This window comes from Triticum aestivum, chromosome 2A, assembly GCF_018294505.1.
Source record: "Triticum aestivum cultivar Chinese Spring chromosome 2A, IWGSC CS RefSeq v2.1, whole genome shotgun sequence".
Lineage (NCBI taxonomy): Eukaryota > Viridiplantae > Streptophyta > Magnoliopsida > Poales > Poaceae > Triticum > Triticum aestivum.
In genome coordinates, this window is record NC_057797.1 from 192,524,071 (window position 1) to 192,546,593 (window position 22,523).

The 22,523-nt window shown below is 47.0% G+C and overlaps 4 protein-coding genes and 1 pseudogene across 4 annotated transcripts in view; 2 read left to right on the plus strand and 3 right to left on the minus strand.

Annotated features, from left to right (window-relative positions):
- The first annotated feature begins 3,582 nt into the window (after nucleotides 1–3,582).
- On the plus strand, nucleotides 3,583–9,424 carry LOC123188290 (uncharacterized; annotated as a pseudogene).
- A 3,518-nt stretch (nucleotides 9,425–12,942) lies between these two features.
- On the plus strand, nucleotides 12,943–15,447 carry LOC123188287 (uncharacterized). Its single transcript, XM_044600336.1, has one exon. It carries the CDS (start codon nucleotides 13,906–13,908, stop codon nucleotides 15,019–15,021), a length of 1,116 nt encoding a protein of 371 aa, XP_044456271.1. The 5' UTR covers nucleotides 12,943–13,905; the 3' UTR covers nucleotides 15,022–15,447.
- A 549-nt stretch (nucleotides 15,448–15,996) lies between these two features.
- Nucleotides 15,997–17,235, minus strand: LOC123188289 (cytochrome b6-f complex iron-sulfur subunit, chloroplastic-like; the record flags this gene model as incomplete). Its single annotated transcript, XM_044600337.1, is given in 4 exon segments — nucleotides 15,997–16,260; nucleotides 16,382–16,564; nucleotides 16,687–17,028; nucleotides 17,192–17,235. Coding segments are annotated over 4 exon segments (669 nt in total). The 3' UTR covers nucleotides 15,997–16,158.
- Nucleotides 17,229–17,977, minus strand: LOC123188291 (uncharacterized). The gene is made up of 2 exons (XM_044600338.1): nucleotides 17,583–17,977; nucleotides 17,229–17,503 (listed from the first exon to the last, which is right to left on the minus strand). Exons 1-2 carry the CDS (start codon nucleotides 17,859–17,861, stop codon nucleotides 17,408–17,410), a joined length of 375 nt encoding a protein of 124 aa, XP_044456273.1. The 5' UTR covers nucleotides 17,862–17,977; the 3' UTR covers nucleotides 17,229–17,407.
- Nucleotides 17,978–18,707: 730 nt separating this feature from the next.
- Nucleotides 18,708–22,523, minus strand: part of LOC123191623 (protein-tyrosine-phosphatase PTP1) — an 11,615-nt gene continuing 7,799 nt past the window's right edge. The window contains exons 7-10 of the mRNA XM_044604286.1: nucleotides 20,335–20,477; nucleotides 20,115–20,256; nucleotides 19,295–19,378; nucleotides 18,708–19,132 (exon numbers count right to left, since the gene is read on the minus strand). Of these exons, the coding sequence (XP_044460221.1) occupies nucleotides 19,307–19,378; nucleotides 20,115–20,256; nucleotides 20,335–20,477 (357 nt within the window). The 3' untranslated portion in view covers nucleotides 18,708–19,132; nucleotides 19,295–19,306. The remainder of the gene's footprint in view (nucleotides 19,133–19,294; nucleotides 19,379–20,114; nucleotides 20,257–20,334; nucleotides 20,478–22,523) is intronic.

The window sequence follows — 22,523 nt, forward strand, 5'->3', positions numbered from 1 at the left end:
TGTACTTGCATTCGGAGTCCGGGTCTTGCCGGTGGTGGAACTTGGCGTTGTTGTAGTCAATCTTGCCGCGTCCAACACAAAACAACAAAAGGGCCTCAGGATGCCAACAAACAAGGAGGCGATGGTGGTAGCTGCGAGATCCTGTGCAGGGGAAGGAGAGGGCAGCCTCGTGGTCGTGCTGGTTGCTGACAGGGGCGACTCCAGTCGAGGCCGGGTGCAAAGGAGGGAGGCGACCATGGCACGGCCGTGGCCTGGTTCTGTGGATGCGAGGCGACGAGGTGGAGCAGGGCCAGCGATGAGGCAAGGCGACGAGGTGGAGACTGCGAGGGACCCTGGCGGGGAGGCAGATGAAGGCGAGGTGGTGGAGGCCAGGTCCGATGCGGGGAGACGGCAGCGAGGCGCGCATGAGAGGGAGCTGCTTCGCGGCGCTCGAATCCGGCGGGATCGAGGGAGGAGTGGGCGGCGGCCTTTGGGCGCGTGGCTGCGCATGCTCCAAGTGGAGGAGACGGACGACAGCGGCCTGCTGGTCGCCGGCAGGGGTGGTTGGAGGAGGTTGGCAGCGCTGCGGCCAGACGAAGCAGGAAGGCGCACGAGGACTCAGGCGCGGCAAGGCAGCGGTGTTGGCGACGGGGAGGTCTCGCGCGCGGGTGTGGGCGCCATGGGAGGCGGCTGGAGGTGCGAAAGGTGGTGCACGACAACGGGGTTGCATCACAGGGCACGAGAGGGAGATGGGAGGTTCGGGCGTGGGAGATCGAGAGAGGTAGAAAGGATCACGGCGAGAGGAGGGGGGTCGAGCGTGGGTCTCCTGGTGACGGCGCTAGGAGGGAGAGAGGGATCGAGAAGGAGATGGTTTCGGTCGGCCTAGGGTTGCAACACTAGTGGGAGGCGGCTGGGTTTACAGCGGGGCGTGGCTGGGCCTTAGAGGCCGGCCCGGTAGTGAAGGAAGTGGCCAGAGGCCTGGCTGGGCTGCTGGGCTCTCTTCTCCTTCTCTCTTATTTACCCAAACAGTAAAAAAAGGAAGAAAGGAAAAAGGTTAGAGAAGGGACTTTGGCATGCAGATAGTGTTCCCGGGCTCTCAAAAATGAGCTTGAACCAGGAAAAAATGGAAGTGGGCATGACCGAAAGTTTAAATTCAAACTCGTTTGAATTTAATTCAAATGGGTTTGAACTAGGACTTGGTTTTTGAAGTGTCCAAAAATGTTGAAATTTTTGGAGGAACCTCAGCAAAAGGGAAGAGAGATGCGGGCAAGGTTTTGAAGTCAAACTTGAAGTAGAAAAGACATGGGGAATATTTGCAAGTGTGTTTATGGGTGATTCCAAATTATTGGAATATAATTTTATAGCTCCCTAATATTGGGGTATATGTTGTAAAGAGAATCACCACGTGAATTCCCTCGGTTTAAATGGACCGAAGATCCATGCAACTTATTTAGTTGAGCTTTAGAACGGGTTGCATGATGACATGATGCAATGCACATGAAGCAATGATGAATGCAACGAACCAAACAAAACACCAACGAAACTCGAAACCCATGGAGGTATCTCAAGCTCCGGTCTTGGGGCGTTACAACCTCTTTGGCGCATCACGGTTTTCATGCTTTGCATTGAACACATGTCTTTGGTATTTTCTAGGATGCAACTTGTCCTTGGCAAGGAAACGACGGTGTCCAATGTAACAGATCTTGCTAAGTATTGCATATGACAGCGAATTCCTGTCACGGCAAACACATGCATTGTAACCATGTGTCTTTCGCCCTGACATAGTGCCCAAAGCCGGATAATCATGGATGCACCAAATTATAACAACACGCAGAAAGAAATCAGCTGGTGGGCTGCTATATAGGTCTCGAGTGAGAACACCCCTCCATAACTGTTGAAGTTCCTCCACAAGAGGCTCCATGAACAAATCAAAATCCTTTCCAGGACTTTTTGGACTTGGGATGAGCAAGACCATCATGTAGTTTGATTCTTTGGTGCAGACATTTGGAGGCATGTTGTAAGGGATAACAAGCATTGGCCACATGCTATATGTGGCACTCTCGTGGCCAAATGGGTTAAATCCATCTGAAGCTAAGCCAAATCTAATGTTTCTCGGGCCAGCAACAAACTTTTCATGTTTCTGATTGAAGCTTTTCCACTCACTACCATGTGATAGATGGCTCATTACATTATATAGGTTCATTTCAACAGTTTGTCTTCAAAGACCTCGTGTTTTGAAAACTTTCATAAAAATCGCCTATTCACCCCTCCTCTACTCGATAACTAGCACTTTCACCAGCTCTTTTCTTTCAATGTATTTGTGACAATTCAAATTTCATTTGGTTGTAAACTATGGATTTTTATTTGATTGTAAGCCTTTTATTGTGATGTTAAAACTATGTAATTTAGTTGGTTGTAATGTTTTTATTTGGATATATGCATAAAATGTCTAATTGTAAAACTTTGACCGCCCAACGGCCGGCGGACCAAATGGGTTGGCCGGTTGGGCGCACCGGACAGATTTGCACAAACGCAGCCGGACAACGCGCCTCCAGCCAACCCAAATGAATAAAAAGCGGACCAAATTCACGCCTATTTGGGTGAGTGCCTTGGAGTTGGCCTTAGAGCATCTAAGACCCGACTTGCCAATCCGACCTCTAAATGTCTATGGGCGCGACCCTGAACAGTGTTGGACGACCCAACAAAAGTCTTGCCGTACAACCACGTTTCTTATATCTAAACCCTCAACTTCATGCAAATCCATGCACATCAATCACATCGATCTAATTCATCATAGTCAACAATTCAACAATGCAACAAAGCAAAATAAAATCAAAATCCAATAATTCAGACAAGTCAAAATAAACCGATCGCCTTTTGAATTGTTGCACTATTGGATTTATTGGATTTATTTCAACAACCCCCCATGAACTGATCGCCTTTTGTTGTCTGTGCGTGTGCTCTTGTAGCTGCGATGGATCTGCGACTCTGAGAGTTGAAGTGGTCATGAAAAATGAACTAAAGCCGTACGCGAATTGGACCGGCGTGCTCTCGGCGACGGACGTGGATGCGCGATGCGTCACGCGGCCTGTTCGCCAGAGCGCGCTACGAGCACAGCAGTTGGCGCCTCTTGTGCGTGTGTGCAAAGCGAACGTAACACGGAAGGCAGAAGAAGAAAAAGAAAAACATTGCAAACCGCAAAATAAACAAAGGCTTTGGTGGTGTACCGGTCGGCTATTGGACGACGGGTTTGCTGTGCTGGCTGTGCTCGTGCTCGTCCAGCTTTTTCGCCACGGCACGGTTCAGAATCAAGAGATAAGAGAAGGATGTTCCTACAAGGCTCCACAGAGTTCAGCGATCGTGGGCCGTCGGATCGCGATGCTTGATGGGTTTTGGGCCATTGGATCGAGAGGTGGGAGGATCTGGGCCGTCGGATCCGGAAGAATCACTGCTGGAATGAATAGTAATGGCAACAAAATGTAAATACCATGCCCCCACCAGGGCATTTCGGTCATTTCGCGTGGTGGGGGTATAAAAGGGGGCGCTGGAGACCTAGCTGCTCCTCCTTCGCCCGCTCCTGCAGCCGCCTCCCTCCTCCCTCGCTCGCGCCTTCGCCCCGCGCCCAGCTCCTCCCGCCTCGCCGCCGCCTTCGCTCCCCTCCCGCGCGCCTCCTCTCCCCTCCCCTCCCCTCCCGCGCGTCTGCTCTCCTCCCACCCACATCGCCGCCGCCGCCACCCACCGCCTCGAACGGCGCCGTCGGCGGCCAGATCCGCCGCAGCAGAGCGCCCCCCCAACGACGACGAGCAGCAGAGGAGGGAGGACGAGGAGCATGACGGCGGCGACGGCGGGGAGCAGCAGTAGCAGGCCAAGGCGGCGTAGCAGCCCGCAGCCTCGCCCTCTCGTCATCAGAAGGGAAGGGAAGGGAATAGAAGAGGGAGAGTGAGCAGGTCAGGCGGCGGCCAAGGTGCTCGCAGATTCGCCGGCGATGTCGTCCGACCTTGGCCTCCGAGTGCTTATGCTCTGCCTGCTCTGCGCCCACGCAATGGCCTGCTCGGGATGCCACCCTCCCCCCTGCTCCAACCCTAATCCCCTCCCCTCCCCTCACGTTGCTGCTGCTTTTGGTCACGCAGGTGCACGGACGCGTCCCTGCTCCTCTTAGCAACTGATGCAGGTGGACGAGGCACGAGCCCTCATGGCTCCTCCCTCCTCCTACCCCCCTGAACCTGGTGAGCTCCACCCCCTCTTCTTACCCCTGCACATCTATCTTATCTAGCCAATTCTTAGATTTAGCTAGGTTCCAAAAACCTACATTTATATATATATCACTGCCAACTAATGTGCTCCAGGCTTTAGTGTTTTATTTTGATGGACCAATGTGCATCTTCTCCGAGACAGAAAATTAGGGGGAGTGATAGCTCTTGGATAGTATAGCCATTATGATAGAATAATAAATAAAACTGTCGGTTAATGGCTTATTGCACTAGTCTTAATAGTAGAATTTCAGCATTGTAAGAACACCAAAACATGCTCGTGGAAGCAATCTGAGGCTTTCAGCCGATGCTTGGACCATATTACGAGCCTTCCTATTTGCGTAGAATACCTTTGCTGAAACTATGCATTCAACAGATAATACCTGCACTGGATAGTCTAATATGTGGCGTACCACTTCGCTATCGATATTGTCTTACACTTTTTAATTCTACGCTACATTGTATCATTGTTAAACATACTATGCAATTTCTTCTAGCACCTGCGCCGTTGGATGGATGGTGTTTACGGAAGAATAGAGGTCTTCCCGCAGCACTTCACGCCCGAGAAAGAGCCCATGGACGGTGCTGATGGTCTGTCCACAAGTAAGAGCAACATGGATCCGTCACCAAGGTGATGATACTCATGGCAGAACGAACAATGGCTGTCAAAGGCTTGTTTAATTTTCAACCTCTTCCTTTAATTCTGGGTGTACTGACACGCTTAGCTTGCTGTTCCTGTCCTGTAATAAACAGTCCACGTAGGCGTTCTTGGACCCCGAAACGAGTCAAGGGAGTTTATCGCTTCTGCAACTGTTGTCTATTCCTTGCATTAGGTGGTCTTCCAGCAACAAGGATGATGATAAGGTTACAATGTTTTCTAACCATATCGAACCTCTGTTTCTGTCATGTATCACGAATCCTGTCTTACAAGTACACCGACGGTTTTCACTGTTATCAGACCGAATTGACAAGAGCTGAAGTAGAATCATTACGAAGCGAAATTACCAATGCCGATGAAAGGGTGTCCCAGCTAAAAGCCCGGTATGATGAAGTACCCCTTCAATATTCAGCCTCAACGTTTGTGTGGATTTTCACCTGAACCTAAGTGTCTATTTATATTCAGTGTTTTGTTCTCCGTCAGATGTGATTCATACAGTTTAGCATTGCAGGTTAGAAAATATTGACGAAGCCTTGAGATATGCACTCCTTTCCGGGTACCTCCATATCAGAAGTGTACGTAAGAAACCAGTGCACTTTTGTTTGGTTGCCCCCAAAACAGCTTCATTTGTGTGACAGCTGTTCAACAGACTGGTGACTCTAAATGATCTCTTGTGCGTTGCAGAGATGGACTCAACTTCCTGGGGAGCCACCTATCATAGACGACGCCGATGTCGATGACTGGCTTCCTCGCTTTGTTGTCCTACAAGGACAGTGTTTATACTACTATCTGAAGTGTACTGGTAAGATGAAGCTTTTGACATACTGGTCATGGTCATCCAATCACATTAATACGTTGCACTACTGCTCTTTCTTGACATGCTGAACCTGAATTCATGTAATCAAATTACAGATGAATACACACCATACTTGCTCACTAGACACTAAAAACCACATTTCTCATGGTGGCGTGTTCTTTGCCACCCTGAACCTTAATCACAATTCACTTGGTGATGTGTTCTTTGTCATACTGAACCTGAATCAGATTTGTCTTTGAATTGCTGCAATACATTAAGTTGGCACGAACAGTTCTATTTAAAGATATACTATCCGAGGCGTGAAAAAGAAGATGACATAGGTTGATAGTCTAGCTGTTTTATAATCCCTTTTATTGAGATCAGATGAAGTTTAGTCTGGTCTTGCTCTCAATTTCTCTGCATTGTTTGGTATCCAATTTAGCGTTAGGTTTCAGATAGCGGAGTAATTGATGAGCGGCACACATGAGCATGATGAGCGGCACACATGAGCACATACGGTTCTGCACACACACACACACACAGGGACATACACATATTTTTTAGGTACTCACAAACATGAAAGAATATGAGGGATGGCAAATGCCTGCTCGTCATGAAGCATATTAGCATGTGGATTAATAAATAGAAGGGGAAGGAAACTTGCTTCTCTGCGTTTTTATTATAGTTTAAAAGGGCAAATTGTCAACATTCTAAGTGTTAGGAAAGAAACCTACACACTCCATGTGTAAGTATGTGCTTCAGATTAATGCTCTGAAAGTATTTAACTTGCTTACTAATAATCCACACTCGAATATATTAATACTCACACAAAAGTAGATAGGCCATGGCTAGCAGCAAATGTATATGTCAATTTATGATCTTTTTCACATGATAATAACACTATCAGCATGCTAATTATATGTGTGGAATTTAGAGTTATCACCATGTGACTGTGTGAGTATTGTCACAAGTTATGATTATACCAACCTACAATTTTTACTCATTCTGTAAAATGACCATGTGAACACCCACTTTATACGAAGCCACAAAGACTATGAAGTTGTGTTCTATTACAGATCTATGTGATTAGTTTTAGATAGTTGTATTAATGAACACAGTCATATTTTTCAATTAGCCCTCCTAGCTAAAACCACCAACAATTAAATCAGTGTGATGCTTCTACTGTTTTTTCAGAGACTTGCAGTTAAACAAGAGGAATTAGATGCTGGTGTTGATGTTAATGTTAACTACATAACTCAAGTTGACGCTAACTATATAACTCAAGTTGATGCCAGCAACGATGTTGATGGTAACCCTCTGCCTCAAGTTCTATATTAGAAAAAATACTAATGGTATGTTTTCATGTAAATTGGCAGAGGCGAACCTTGTGTCTGCTACATCGATGAGTTTAGTGGCTATTGTGTATGGTGGAATAAAGTCAAGTTATATAATCACAATACCCATAACCTACGGAAGATAATCAAAAACAAGAAAACACCCAACTATTATTATGTCTTCCACATGGCGGAGACCTTTGCAAACCCTGGGAAAAGAATGGTAACCTTTTAGAAATACTTTGTTGTATTTCATTCACTAATATGCAGCAAACTCATATGTTGATCAAGTTTTTTTCTCACCTGCAGTGCTTTAATAAATTTCCATGTAATAAATAGAGAATCAGGGTATTATAACCCCTTTCTGCTTCTGCCTATTCAATTTGTTGGCCACTTAAAAGTATACATGAATCATTGTCTTTCTCATTTTAATCATCTAGGTTCCAATTATTTCTTCTAGCCTGCTCATGCCTTTAGGCTTACACTATATTAATTCTTCCGCGCATACCATCTAAAATATGCAGGCAAAAACACAAAATCAATACAGGTAAACCCCACTCAGATATAATATTTCTCACGCGCATCACTTCTTTTACCTCGGTAGTAGAAAAACAGCGGTAAACACAACGCTCTCACTTATTTTTGTACATTTTTCCTATTTTTAGTACAGTTTTTCCTAGAAAGAAGTAATTTTTCCTCTCACAAGCGCATGAATCATTTTTTATCCGACGGCTCGGATCTATCCATCACAGGATCAAACGGCATTTGTGTTGCATAAGTGTGTCAACTGCTTAACTGATTCATGTCCTGGTTGTTATTGGGAACTTATGTGGTTTATTTAAATATTTCAGTATCACAAGTATAACATCATGAATCCTGTATTTTGCAGGCTACTGCCGCTGATAATGACGATGACAACAATGTTGACCTTTTTGGAACCAAAGAAGAGAAGAAGGCAGTTAGAGAGCATGCTGCCAAAGTGAAGGGTTCTTGCAAGAAGAAAGAATGTATGTTATCCTACATTCTTTGTATTTTACAGTCTCATTTGTAACATTCCTGTATTAGTTATCTTGCTGGTGTCATGTGTTGAATTTCCACAATCGTGTAATCCAGACTTGCTAATGGTTTGTATTTTTCCATTTTATGGCAGATGACTGTATAATTTTACCATGTAATTTCTTCTCTTTTATCGATGGAGGAGGTGGTCAGAAGATTCAATTATTCTTAAAGTCCTCCACTTCTTCTGCAAAAGTTTGGTGATTTTTCCAAGGGGGCCGATCAAAGGATCTACTCAACTGAGGTATATCTCACAATCTTAATGTGAAGTTTAATGTGTTTTATAGCTATCCAAAATATGTCGATGAACTGGTTCTTATTATCTTACCTAAATAGCTTGAGCTCGAGCTAAGACGTATTTGTTCTTGCTTGCTTTTTCTGTTGCTGATATTCAGGCCTAACCTCACCGAACTTTGCTACATCTTACATTGTGAGAAATAGCAAAATAAGTATTGTATTAAACATTAGTAAGTCAGTCTACAATGGTTGTGTAACATCCCATCATTCAGTTTGCCAGATACTAAATTTATGTTTTTGCAATCAAAAGTATTCTTCTGATTCCCCATAAGCCTCAGCTCATCACAGAAGCATGTTCAGAGTTCGTTTGCGATTCATTTCACCACTTCCTTATGCAACTCTATCCAGCGGTGACGTGTTGGTGGTTGGCCCCTTTTGCCGCCGTACCCATCTTGTCGTTCATGTCACTTGATGATGTAAACCTGGTGTCTTTTAATCCTTTTCCATAAACCAGGCCCTCAGGAGTTTATTGCAAGCCCGGTTCCACCATACTATAATGCAAGGCTGGTTTTTATTTCTTCATTTATTGTTTTTGGTGAGCAGGCGAGTTAATTTGACCATTCCTCTATCTGTTTCATCAACTAGATGCTTTAAAGGATTTGAATGGAGTTTATTGTGCGAACCCCTGCTGCCATGTCTCCAACTTCATGCAGTGGGCTTGACTGGATCTTGTGGTTTTCTTGCCAGAGACTCCCTGCGCCACCATGGTTTTATGTGTACTACCTCTGCAGTGGAAACTTCTGCTACAATGTGCATCGACACCAGAGCCATGTTCCCTATCGTGCTATGGTGCTTAGCATCATCATGTATTTCCATTCGGTGTAGTTGAGGGCTCCCAAAGTTTGTGTTTCCAAATGATACCTCATTTTTCTCTTATTTGTATTGTTTCACATAGTTTTCAACTACAGGGATAAAGAGCTATAGAAATTTATGTAATTTAGCTCCGGCAAATGATGCTAAACTGTAATGTCTTAAAAATATGCTTCCTAGCCACTCACATGGCTACGTGGTATTTACTTTCAGGAATCTGGATAGACTAAGACTGATGGTAAGATTTGATGGTTATCCAAGTAGTTACCTAATACTCCCTCCGTTCCGAATTACTTGTCGCAGATATGGATGTATCTAGATGTATTTTAGTTCTAGATACATCCATTTCTGCGACGAGTAATTTGGAACGGAGGGAGTAGTACTTAGTATTAGCTCTTCCCCAATCATATCATATACAGGTAGTCTATAGTTATTTATCCAAGATGGTTGTTGCACCCTTTTGGCCAGTATGGTATGTATGGTCAGGTTGCATTAGTCTATGTTAGGATAAACTGGCTAACATATCAGTGATGTAAAGTCGCTTCATGTGTACTTTATGTAACCTCGGACACATGTACAACCTATCACATGTCCATGTTGTTCTTTCCATACACAACTTTTCCATGTGCGGTCTTAAATACAACTTGGTCTCACACCTATACTCGAGAGCTCTCTCAAGTACAAATAAACATGAAACTATATGCTGAAAAGTGTGGTGATATATTCAGTTACTAAATTTACTGAATTTGTGATCCCAATATTGCCAGCTGAATAGTGAAATGACAGGGATTGCTCTATAGCAAATTTGCAGTGTCCTTGAACTTTGTGATGTTTCCTAGGGCAACTGGTCTGGTCCAAACTAATAAATGCATGGGTTTTCATGTTATGTTCCATGTAAGAAGTTGATCTATGTTTCTTATGTATTTGCCTTTAGCTCTCTTGTTCATTGCATTGTTGCTTGCTGATATTCTTACATTATTTTCTGATCGCTTTATTACCGGGTTGAGAATGACCGCACCCGCAGGGGTGCGGCAAGCCGCACTTCTTACCTGTTGTACAGTCAACAGAGGAGCGCCAGAGAGAGAACCCATTGAATGCAGAAGCCTGAAGGAGTCCATATAGTGCAGGCTGGTCAAGCGTGAGGTTAGTAGCATGCAAACTACTAACTAGCTATTGTGATTAGGGATACCTGTCAGTTAACTCCTTGTTCGTGCAAGCTAACCTAATTGATTACTTAGTAGCTACATAATGGTATGTTTTAACTTTAGAATGAGAGTAATCACTAGAGGATTGGATTCATGGTTGCAATATTTAATTTCTATTAATTTGCTTACTTCAGTTTCTTTATATGCCAAAACAAAATCGCCAATTTGGAAACCTCTGTCAGTGTTAAATAATTAGGCATATAATAAGGTGAAAAGAGTGGTAACAATAAGATTACTGCTTGATGTACAGAGTTCAGGTTATCACACCATATGAAGTGAAAGCGCCGTTGGGACTGTTCGCGGTGCATAGAACTTCCATGACAGCACGGGCGATTCCAAGGCCCACTTGAGCTCCTCCTGATGTCAGACGGTGAGGTTTCTCAACCTCCACTCTATTAGCCATGTAAGATTGCTTTGCTAGAGATCATTTCTTTCTTGCCATCCATTCATTATAAACTTGATTCTTCGTCACGAATGGATCCTTAATTATGTGTGTCATGTTGTTTCCCTGAAAACGGACGATCGAGTTACATTGCTTATTTTCTGTTGTGAGTTGAGGAGCTTGTGGTTTTAAAAGTATGTCTCAGTTGTAAGAATGTGGAAATGATGGACAGGTAGCAGTTTTTTTATATTTTCTGTTTATATCCAATATTAAGTAGTTATTAACTCCATGGCACAGGACTATACTTTTTGTAGATGTAGTAGCTTTTGATTTCCATTTAGTTATGGCTTTATCTTCGCTTTTACATACTGATTAGGATTTCCATTTAGTCAGGGTCACAAAGTCGTTGTGCCAGGATTCTTCCCTTTGTAAATGTGAAAGCGGCTTGTACAATCTATTCACAGACTTGCTCTGCTGCTTTGTAGCCCAACTGATTATGTACTCTTGATCGTCCTCATGGCATCTGTCAACTCCATTGTGAATCGTCTTTTTATCTTAAGGCTGTACTCGCTATGCTAGAATGATAGATGATATATAGTAAATACATCTTTTCTTTTTACAAGGCTCATATCGTAAGGAATGTCGTGTACTGTAAACCAAGTTCAGTACGTTGTCTATTAAATATATTTTTGTTTCTTCTTCAAAATGCGATGCTCCAGTTCAGATAATCAGTAGTGCATATTTTGGCTGATATTTCTACTACAAAGCACTTGGTGGTGATGGATAAGTGTCGGACGGGTTGGGTTTCTTGTTTGAAGAGACTTGCATTGTTGACTATTATAGCTTTTTCTGTGTAACTTAACAAGTGTTAACATATTTTTAAAATATTACTATAATTTTGAAATTTGTTCACATGTTTCAAAAATGTTCGTTCACTTTTAGAAGTGTCCGCACATCTATGTCCCGCTCCTATCATATTCTTCACTGCATGTTATCCATTATGATTGCAAATAGTATTAAACTTAGGTTAATACTGACTTAGCATTACCTGTTTTGAAAACGTTGGGACCGGCACCCTCGCGCCAGGGCGCGGACCCAATCTAGTTTACGAGGTTTGGTCGAACGACGGGATCCCGACTTTATTCGGGAATATTTTAGCAGCAGAGAAGACTGGGAGGACTACGGCCGGCATTGGCGTCCATGTCGAGATCCGTGGGGAGGGGAGGGGAGAGAGCAACGGAGGAGTCCTAGGAGGAAATTGCACAAACCACCTACTATTGGTGCTAGTTTTGCACAAAACACTCACTTTACAGGTTTGTTGCACAAAACACCACATTCTGAGGTAATTTGTTGCAGCTAGGTCTAATCCACCATTTGGGTGCGTTGACAGGATTCCTGACAAGTGGGTTCAGTTTGTAAGTGCATCCGTGACAAGAAAAAATAGCCACATCAGCAGCCAACTAGAACTATCAATATCTCACAATTCTTGCTCCAATTGAGCTGATTTTTTTCTAGAATATTAGTGAGTGCACACATGATTTATTGGTTTGTTTTGCATTTTACGAAAATGTTAAATTTGAACAAAAATATTAAACGAGTCAACTAACATTGCAAAATCGCCCAATATTTGGATGCTAAAACCTCATGGCGGTAATATTTTGGTGTGTGCAACTTGATGATGTCTGTAATGGTCACATGACAACTACTTGGATGGTAACACCTCATGGCGGTAATATTTTGGTACGTGAGAGTTGATGATGTCAATAATGGCTTTATGGCAGCCACTTGGATGCTAAAGCCTGACAGCGACAATATCTGCCATATCTTGGTGCTACTGATTTTATTTTATGAATATTGTGCCTATTTATGAATCATTTTATATTTGTGTAGCAATCTTATGTTTTTCACATGAAAATTTGTGGTGTGCTATTAGCTATTTGTAACCAGTAATGAATCTGGAAAGTTTCAGCTGGTTTGGATCACATTATAATGAGATATCTGCAGTTTACATTGGCTCATAATTTTTTTTACTCAAAAATCAAAAATTTCAAAAAAAAATGCAGAACAATTCCAGTAAATCACACATGTATGCAATACTACTCTTGAAAAAAGGCAGCTCATTTGGACCACAGTTTGTGAGATATTTGCAATGTTAGTTGACCGTTGAAATTTAACATTTTAAAAAAATATTAAAAAAAACCCAATAAATCATAGATGCACTCACTAATATTCTGGGGAAAATCCAGCTCAATTGAAGCAAAGAATTGTGAGATATTGACAGTTCCAGTTGGCTGCTGATGCGGCAAGTTTTTCTTGCCGTGATGCACTTACAAACTGGACCCACTTGTCAGAAATCATGTCAACACATCCAAATGGTGGATTAGACCTAGTTGCAACGAATTACCCCAATATGTGGTGTTTTGTGCAACAAATCTGTAAAGTAGGTGTTCTATGCAAAACTAGCACCAAAAGTAGGTGGTTTGTGCAATTTCCTCGAGTCCTAGACATGTCGTTTCCCTAGGGCTCTGTGCAAGATCAGGTGACGGAATGTCTCTGGGATCAATAATTTTGTCCCTTACCGGGTCTGGGTCTGGGTCTGGGTCTGGACTCTCGGATCATCCGGAACCCAAACATGTTCTTGTTGGAGAAAAGCAACCATGGAAAAGGTGAACGAGGATACATTCTCGTGTCTTGTGCGTTTCTATTGGCGAAACGATTTTCCTTCGTGTCACACTGCCTTATGGAATCGCTCTGGAAAATATATATTTTTAGAAAACGATTAAAAAAATAAAAAATGAAGCACAGTAGGAAAGTTGTAAGTACTGATTTCCCACTGGCAACGAGAATCACCATTTACCATAGCTTAAAAATTCAAAATTTCAAAAGTTGTAGTAGAGGACAGGAAAGGAATGACTGCTCCGGTTTGGATCACAGCTAGCAAACGGGCCCAGCTCCCCCCGAACCATATAGGACTAGAAAATCTCGCCCTCCTCTCCGCCCACCCACCTCTCTCTCTCTCTCTCTCTCCTCGCAAGTTGCGATTCCCATATCCCAATGCCACCTCGCAATTAACACCTCCTGCGGCGGCACACAGCCTGCCTCCACCCCCGCCCTGCCATCGCCCCCCGGCCGGCGCCCATGACGTCATCGTCGTCGCACCACCACGACGCCTCCTCGGCCACCTCCACCCCCCGCGCCGGGGCCGGCAGCACCATCAGCAGCAACGGCAACGGCGGCGGCGGCGGCCACCACCACCCGCCTCCTCCGCGTGCGCAGCCGCACGGGGCCGCGTTCGTGCGCCTCATGTGCAGCTTCGGCGGCCGCATCCTGCCGCGCCCGGGTGACCACCAGCTCCGCTACGTCGGCGGCGAGACCCGCATCGTCTCCGTCCCGCGCACCACCTCCCACGCCGTCCTCTTCGCCGCGCTCGCCAAGCTCGCCCCCGCGCTCTTCGTCCCCGGCGAGCCCACCCCGGCGCTCCGGTACCAGCTCCCGCACGACGACCTCGACGCGCTCATCTCCGTCTCCTCCGACGACGACGTCGACAACCTCATGGAGGAGCTCGACCGCGTCCACAGCCTCGCCGCCACCGCCATCAAGCCGCCCCGCCTGCGCCTCTTCCTCTTCGCCGCCTCGCCGGACCACTCCCCTGCGGGCGCGTTCGGCTCCGTGCTCTCCGGCGTCGGCGACGCCTCCTCCGACCAGTGGTTCGTCGACCAGCTCAATGCCCCGCCGCCCGGTTCCATCGAGCGCGGCCGATCCGAGGCCTCCTCGATCGTCTCGGAGGTCCCGGACTACCTCTTCGGCTTCGACACGACCTCCGAGGAGCCCAGCCCCGGCGCGGGCGCGCAGCCCAAGTCTGACGCGGAGGTGGCGCAAGGCGACGACGACGACGACGCGCCGGCTCCCGTGCTGGGCGCTCCTCTGGTGCCATACGTCCCGGAGAGCGCCCCGTGGCCGGCCCCGCCGCCACCGTACATGGGGCAGCCGGTGTACTACGTGCCTGTTCGCCCGGTCCACTACCTCGACGCGGCTGGGCACGGCGGCTACATGCCCGGGCCGGTTTACCACATTGTCGGTGGGGGGAGAAACGAAGCCCCGGGAGATCTCTACTCGTCTGGGGGCGTCGGTGGCGTCTACGGCGTCCCGCGCTCCATGCCGCCATTCCGTCAGGTGATGTACGCGCCGCCACCCGCCACGGAAGTCTACTCGGTGGAGGGGAAGCCGCCGGAAGGTGAGTCCCACTCTCCGTAGGCGCAAGGGGAGGAAGAGCCATGGCCGCATGGGCTGTTCCTGCAGCTGGTTCATTCTGATGATCGCTTATATCTGAGCTAAGATTTTTGCATTGCCGTGGTAAATGTTCACTGTTTCTGCTGGGGTTACTCTTGGTAGCTGTATAGGTGAGGGAGGTGGAGGATGGATGGGTCATGGATATCACAATTTTCGTCGAGTGAAATAGATTCTTGAATTGTTATTATGTGAGTACATTTGGTGTGATTAGTACTAGTAGCAGGTTACTGTAATGTGGGATTGGATTCATATATATTCTACTAGAAGATTTTTTATCTGCGAAACAGAATGTTTCTGCATTTTGTATTCATAATATGCTTGATGCTGGATGTATCATGGCCCATGAATGTCCTATATATCTACTCTAGCTTTGATGCGAATGTTTGCATATTTGTTCTTGTGAAAGCTTAATGTACTGAATTCGCTCTAGCTTTGTTCTTGTATGCCAGAAATTTTGATTGCTTGCTTTTGGTAACCCACATTGTTTCATTTCTTCATTTTTTACACTTGCTGTTTATCCTGACCCGCTCTTTTTCTGGCATTAACATGCCCAGAATTTTTTGGACTAATTTGAACATATCCGGATGATTCTCTACTTATTAGAATGGCTCGAATCTTCGAGTAGAACTAGGGAGAAATAATTAGAGTTCCATTGTTGACTTGATTCAAGAGGAAAGTGCCGTTTCTGAACAGAGAAGCTATGCCAAATATACTTGAGAGAATAGCCTCTAGAGACAGTGGCTTGTATCATTCCCAGAACATATCGACTCTGCATTGCCCTTTTGAACAATGCTGCAGATATGCCATGCTACCTCTTTAACTATTCAGATTGCTATCTAGGTGTAGATTCAGGTTCAGGTTTGATCTGCTATAGAAAAAGAGTCGTCTACATCGTAGGTACTACCAGATTCAGAGCCCTCAAAATGTGATACTACTATATATGCAATGAAAAAGGTTTCTCCTTCCATAGACTGTATACATATAACTGGATACAAGAAACAGGTGCATTTATAGCAGGAGTAGTCTTATAGCAGCGTTCTTAGGACTGGCAGGAGGCTTAACATATCACACAAGTGAGCATTGCTGCCGGAGTTGCGTCGCTTATTTCCACCACGGGTTGTCGCCGGTCCTGAAGTCGGTCTCCACCCACGGCACGAAGACGACCTTGCCGTCGTCAACGTCCGCGTGAACCAGGGCCAGCGACTGTTTCACAAGAGCAATGCAGATGAGGTCAGCTTGGTTCGGTTCAGTTGAGCAAGCAAACAATGGATTCTTCAGAAAGGTTCAGTTGAGAACTTGAGATGGGACTAGGAGGGCATCTTACCAGAGGTGCAGGCCCACGGACGACCTTGCCCTGGTTGTTGTACTGGGATCCATGGCAGGGGCAGAGGAACTTGTTCTCGGCGGCGTTCCACGGCACGACGCATCCAAGATGCGTGCAGACGGCGTTGATCCCGTAGGTGGCGAGGGTCTTGTCGGACTCCACCACAAGGTAGGTAGGATCACCCTGCAACATGCACACAATTTCAGCAAGTTTATCTTGCCCTGGGCTGATCCATCAGCTTCATCTCTGCTTGCATATAGCTTGTGAACGCCTCAGAATGACCGCGTGAATCTGAAGGTACGTACCTTGAGCCCCTGGGCGAGCGTGCGGTCGTTGGGGCCGTGCGTCTTGAGCCAGTCCTCGACGAGGATGTCGTTGCCGAGCTTGTCCTTGGCGGCGACGCCTCCGGCGTTGCTCCCGGAGCCGGCCGGGACGAGGAAGGAGCCGTAGGGGACGAGCATGCCGAAGGTGGGGAGCGAGATGGCGCCCAGCAGGAGCAGGTTCATCAGCTCCCTCTTGCTCATGTCCGGCACGCGGTCCGCGGAGATGCTGCCGGCCATGCAGGTGATGTTCCTCGGGACGCGCTCCCGGCCGAAGCCCAGGCCCTTGACGGGCTTGCACAGCGCGCTCGCGCGGGTCCGGCAGAGCTGCGCACCAACATGTTCTCAGCAAGCATAACGAACCTGGCTCTCTCGCGCACCGAAAGTACAGCACAAAATGGGACGCAAGAAGAATGAAAAGACCAGGAATCCACCGAGAAGAGAAGATGAAGAGATCAGACGGCGGCAGGAAGAAGGGAGGAGTGGTTACCTGGGTGGGGTTGGAGGCGGTGGAGAGCGCGGTGGAGGCCATGGTGGTTGAGAGGACGATCGATCGAGCGAGCTAGCACTGCCTGTGTCCACCACAGGCTTGCAGATGAGGCGCGGGTTATATGTCCCTGCGGGAAGTGGTGAAGGGGCGGCCGGTGATTGGTTGATGCGCAGCGAACCGGCTCCGAGAACCACATGTTGCGTGCCTTGTGGGTGGCTAGGCTGCCACACGCCCCCGACCAGACGTTACGGGGGCCTTATCGGCACAGTGCAATGCAGATTTACGAAACCAGTAAGGCCCCGCTTGGAATGTCTGTGAAACTTTACAACTGTAAATTGTTACACCTGGATATTACTGTACACCAGTAAAATACAACCGAATACATTTTCACCTGTAATCCGCCGTCAGATTGCAACACCCAAGCGGCCCCGATGTGTCTCAGCACTGTATCATCCAACGATGATTGAAGAAATACAACAAACATCCAAAGGATGGGGAGGGGGCAGAGGTGACCGCGAGCATGGTGCGGATCTGGCCGCTTGGAGCAGGAGGAGAGAGCGAGCGGCCGCCGCTCGCCGCCGTCAACATCACGTTCAAACGGCCGCCTGCCCTTAGACCCCGCGCATATCGCGGTCGCCGGGGACCTCGCCGGCTTCGGAGCGGACGGCATCTCTCATCCCTGTAAATAGCCAGCGCCTCACCCCTGCCGCGTCGTGGACGCCGGCGACGCCTCCCGTCCCTCGTTACGGCGGCGCAACGCTCAATATATAGTCTCGAGCGAGGAGGTGGGGAAATACAGCGCCCAAAGATCTGTATCGTTTACGGGCCTGTTCCGGGTGTAAAAGCAAAAACGGGTGTATTTTTTACAGCCTGAAAACGGCGTTCCAAGCACCTAGTCGAAGCCCAGCGGTTTTCTTTTACGGAGGGGATGTTTTACAGGTGTAATGGGCTGAAAAACGACATTTCAAGCAGGGCCTAAGATGTAGTACTACTCGTTTCGAGCGTGGCGTTGCTAAATATTAATACAACACTAATTCAAATATTTATAGATACTACTCCCTCCATTCCTAATTACTTGTCGCAAGTATGGACGTATCTAGATGTATCTTAGTTCTAGATACATCCATTTCTGTGACGAGTAATTTGGAACGGAGGGAGTATAATGCAAACGTAAAGTTTTCAAATAGGAGTAACACATTTCAAATTTAAATTTCAATATATGTGACATGCATGGTGACATGCCTAAGATCTGATGTTCACTACAAATAAGCATTGGTGATTAAGAAAAGACCGGTTCCTTTTCACAAGCACATTGCATTGTATGCGGCCTATCATCTGCCGTTTACTAGGAAGGTCGGTTCAGTTAGGCTCCCTGAGATGCATAGCTTGCTGCCGCACGAGAGTTTGCTAGTAGTCACTCTTTAGTGGTCTAAACACTCTTATATTTCTTTACAGAGGGAGTAGTATAGATAGAACACTTGGATAACACTAGTGGATACATTTTCAACAACTCCGAGAAAGGCTCCCACAGGGACTAAGTAGATAATCAAATAATCGTCCCAGATGCCCAGTTTTCAATTTCGATACAATCAACGATGCATTGGTCGCATCTAACTATATACGCCTGGCATTCATCTTCGTGGTGTCTTGGGAAACAATATAAATCATCCACAAGGGAAAGGGACCCATGATTCTGCTACTGTTTGGTCGAGGAATGATTCCCGGAGGGCTGTTTACATGCTTGGGTCCACCAGATGTTGTAAACTCTACTGATTCTTAAACAATCAACAAGCAGTTGTCTTAACAATATTGGAGACCAGGTCGAAATAGAGGTGGCAAAGTGATCTTAATGCACTGCCCTAACAAACGCAACAAGCAACAAGAAGCTATGGTTTACGATGGAAATAGAAGGGCGACAATACAGTAGCAGTCCACTTCTTCCTACAAAGAAACAGCATACAGTGAGAATAATAATTACAGTTTAGCTATACAGCATATACAAACAGCATACAGTGCTTTCGCAAAAAAAAAACAGCATACAGTGAGAATAATAATTACAGTTGACCATTTGCAGCAACACTGCATGCGCATCTTGCAGCCTACCTTAGAAATACCTCAACGGCCTGACGACCTCAGCAGATCTTTCAGCTCATTCGCAATTGCACGGTAGCAGAACATGTATTGTTGCTGAAAAGCAAATATATGCCAATACAACATCTAAATACACATAAAAAGCACTAAACTGTTCATGCAATAAACATAATAAATACTATTAGCACGTTCAGCAGTATTACTCCCTCCGTTCCGAATTACTTGTCGCAGGTATGGATGTATCTAGATGTATTTTAGTTCTAGATACATCCATTTCTGCGACGAGTAATTTGGAACGGAGGGAGTAGATGCAATGGTCGACTGGAACTGTGTATTGGAATTACTACCCACAACTTATTCTATACATGTGTTACCAGGCTGTTCAGGGTATGCATGACCAGTAATAAGATACTAAACCAGCTTCGTTCAGTTGAAGACTTACGCCAAGAAAGTACAGTTTGAATAAGCTCCGCAAAACTAACACTGAACTCCCTGCTATGGCAGGTGTCGCATGATCAAATTCAAGGATGAGGGAACGACAAAAGAAAAACTAATTTACCCTGTACTGTACCTTAACCTAACAACTCTATGCGCAAGATGCCGATGAAGGCAAGTTAGGATTACACAGCAGGCAATGTTTTGCCTTGAAATTGTAGATAATTACTTGCATTGCAACAAATGAAATAGATTTCTTCTATTTCATTAACTATTTCGTAACATGAGAGAACATCTGTTAGCAAGGCCTAAGTCTCATGTGCTTAAATTATGCTGGCACTGGGGTATATTCTTTTTTAGATGAAGATGATAGGAGTAAGAATGAAACAGAATGCACCTCAGTTTGAACCATTCCAGTTCGCTGGGACCTAAATTTTTTTACAGTTTCAACAAGATCATAAGAGCTTGTGTCTCCAAGGAGAATTCCCTCAATTGAACTATGGATGGTGATGTAAGCACCAGTTCTCCCAATTCCTGCACTGAAGAAAGAGACCAAAATAATGTTAAGAGAATAAAAAAATGAGCAAAGGGTAGCATAGCATTAAGCTGAAGCAAACCTGCAATGTGCAACTATAGGATGTTCTCTCGGAATGTGATGTAACCGTTTTTGAATTTGTCGCACAGCATCAGTGCTTGTTGGTACGCCATGGTCGGGCCAATCAGGATACTCTATATGGAGTACAGAATGAACCTTGCCTGACTACATCATGAAAAACAACGATCAGAAGATCTTTAACCATAAAATGTTTCTAGAAATACTGGTAAGTGCTAACAAATAAGCAACTTTTCAGATCTTAAATCTGAACACGGCAGAAATGAAGACCACTACAGCGCCATCCTATAAAAAACTTAACAGAAGCTTGAGCGTATATCTCCAAGTCAAATAACGAAATCAGTTAAAGGGTGCAGCATGGCATAATGATCTAGAATGTCACCACATGCTTTTTCTATAACTACATTCAAACAATAAAACAAAGTTTAAAAAACAGTAAAAGTTGATGTACAGACTATACAGGAAATTATGAAGTGGCACGTAATGATGACATGATCACTGATTCACTATGCCAAAATAGAATAATAAATATGAACAGAACATGCTTATGTGCTATATATTGTTAAAGAACAACTCATCAAAACAACCTTAGGCCTTGTTTGGTTACAGTCTAAACCACGTCTGTTAGGAGCTAGGGTTCTGCCGGTTCTAGGACGGAGATTGTAGGGGAACGATGGAGGAGGAGGAGGACGAGGGCGCGGCGGCCGGCGGCTGGGCGCCGTCCTTGCGTGGTGGAGAAGAGGCGGCGGCGGCGCAAGAGGCGGCTAGGGTTAGGTCTCCCAGCTCCCTAAGGGAAGCCGAGCAAATAATGATTGCTTCTTGCTTGATTAGATTGATACATCTCCTCTCCTTATATAGAGAGGTTTACTTGACTCCTAAGCAAACGATAAGATAATTGGGCTAAGCCCCTAATAACAATAAGATAACTTGGGCCACAACCCACTGGGCTAAGCCCCTAATATGACAGTCATAACACTTCTCTCCGCCTGCACAAACAGCTCCTCCTCGAGCTGTAAGGTGGGGAAGCGCTTGCTGAACTCCTCGAGGTGATCAACCAGCGTCAAACACCTTCGCGACAGCTGGGGCAGTTAGGTCGGCGGTGACGGCGTCCTCCTCAATGTAGTCTGCAGCCTCCAGGTAGAAGAGTCACGGGCAGACGTGGCCAGGCGTGTAGGGCTCGTCGCAGTTGAAGCACAACCCTTGGCGGCGACGCTCGAGTAGCTCGGCCGAGGTGAGCCGGCGGAACGGGCACGCCGCGGTCGCGGCGAGGGGTGCCGCAGAAGCCTGAGCAGGCCGACCCTGCGCGGGAACATCCGGCCCGGGTAGCGGCCCAGCGGCCCGGGACGGTGATGCCTGCTGGCTGGCCACCGCGCGGCGCTCGAACGCGCGGGCGTAGTACATGGCCGTCTGGAGATCCTGGGGTCCGAAGCTCCACATCCACGCGGATGTGATCCGGAAGTCCACCGACGAAGAGGTCGGCCCGCTGCTGTGCCGTCACGCCCGACGCGTGGCATGCCAGGGCCTAGAAACGGTCGGCGAAGTCCTGAACCGTGGAGGTGAAGGGAAGGCGGCCTAGCTCTGCCAGGCGACTCCTGCGGATCGGTGGCCCAAAACGAAGAAGGCAGAGCTCGTGAAAGCGCTCCCAAGGGGGCATGCTGCCCTCGTCCTGCTCGAGGGCGTAGTACTAGGTCTGTGCCGCGCCATGGAGGTGGTAAGAGGCGAGCCAGGTACGCTCCGAGGCAAGGGTGCGCTGCCCGTGAAAGAACTGCTCGCACTGGTTGAGCCAGTTGAGGGGGTCCTCCGTGCCGTCATAAGTGGCGAAGTTCAGTTTGGCAAACTGCGGCGGTGTCTGAGTCGGAGCGCCGTGGCCGACTGGCTCGGAGGTGCGAAGCAGCGAGGATTGGGGTGCCCGGTCAGCATGGCCGCGGCCCGTGGAGTGCCCCGCCGAGCCGGAGGGATCACCGAACTGCAGAGTGGGTGCCGCCGGGTCTCCAGCCGACGTGTAGACGGGTGGCGGCGATGACCCGGTCAGCCAGGCCGGTATTGGGGACGGCGACGGCGGGAAGCGCACTTGCTGGATCGGTACGCCTCCCTACATGGGTGGCCCGGGCCCCGTGCTGGGCGGTGGCGGGGCCGGCAGCTGCGGCTACGGCCGCACGGACCCGGGTGGCGTGGGGGACGCAGCGAGGGTCG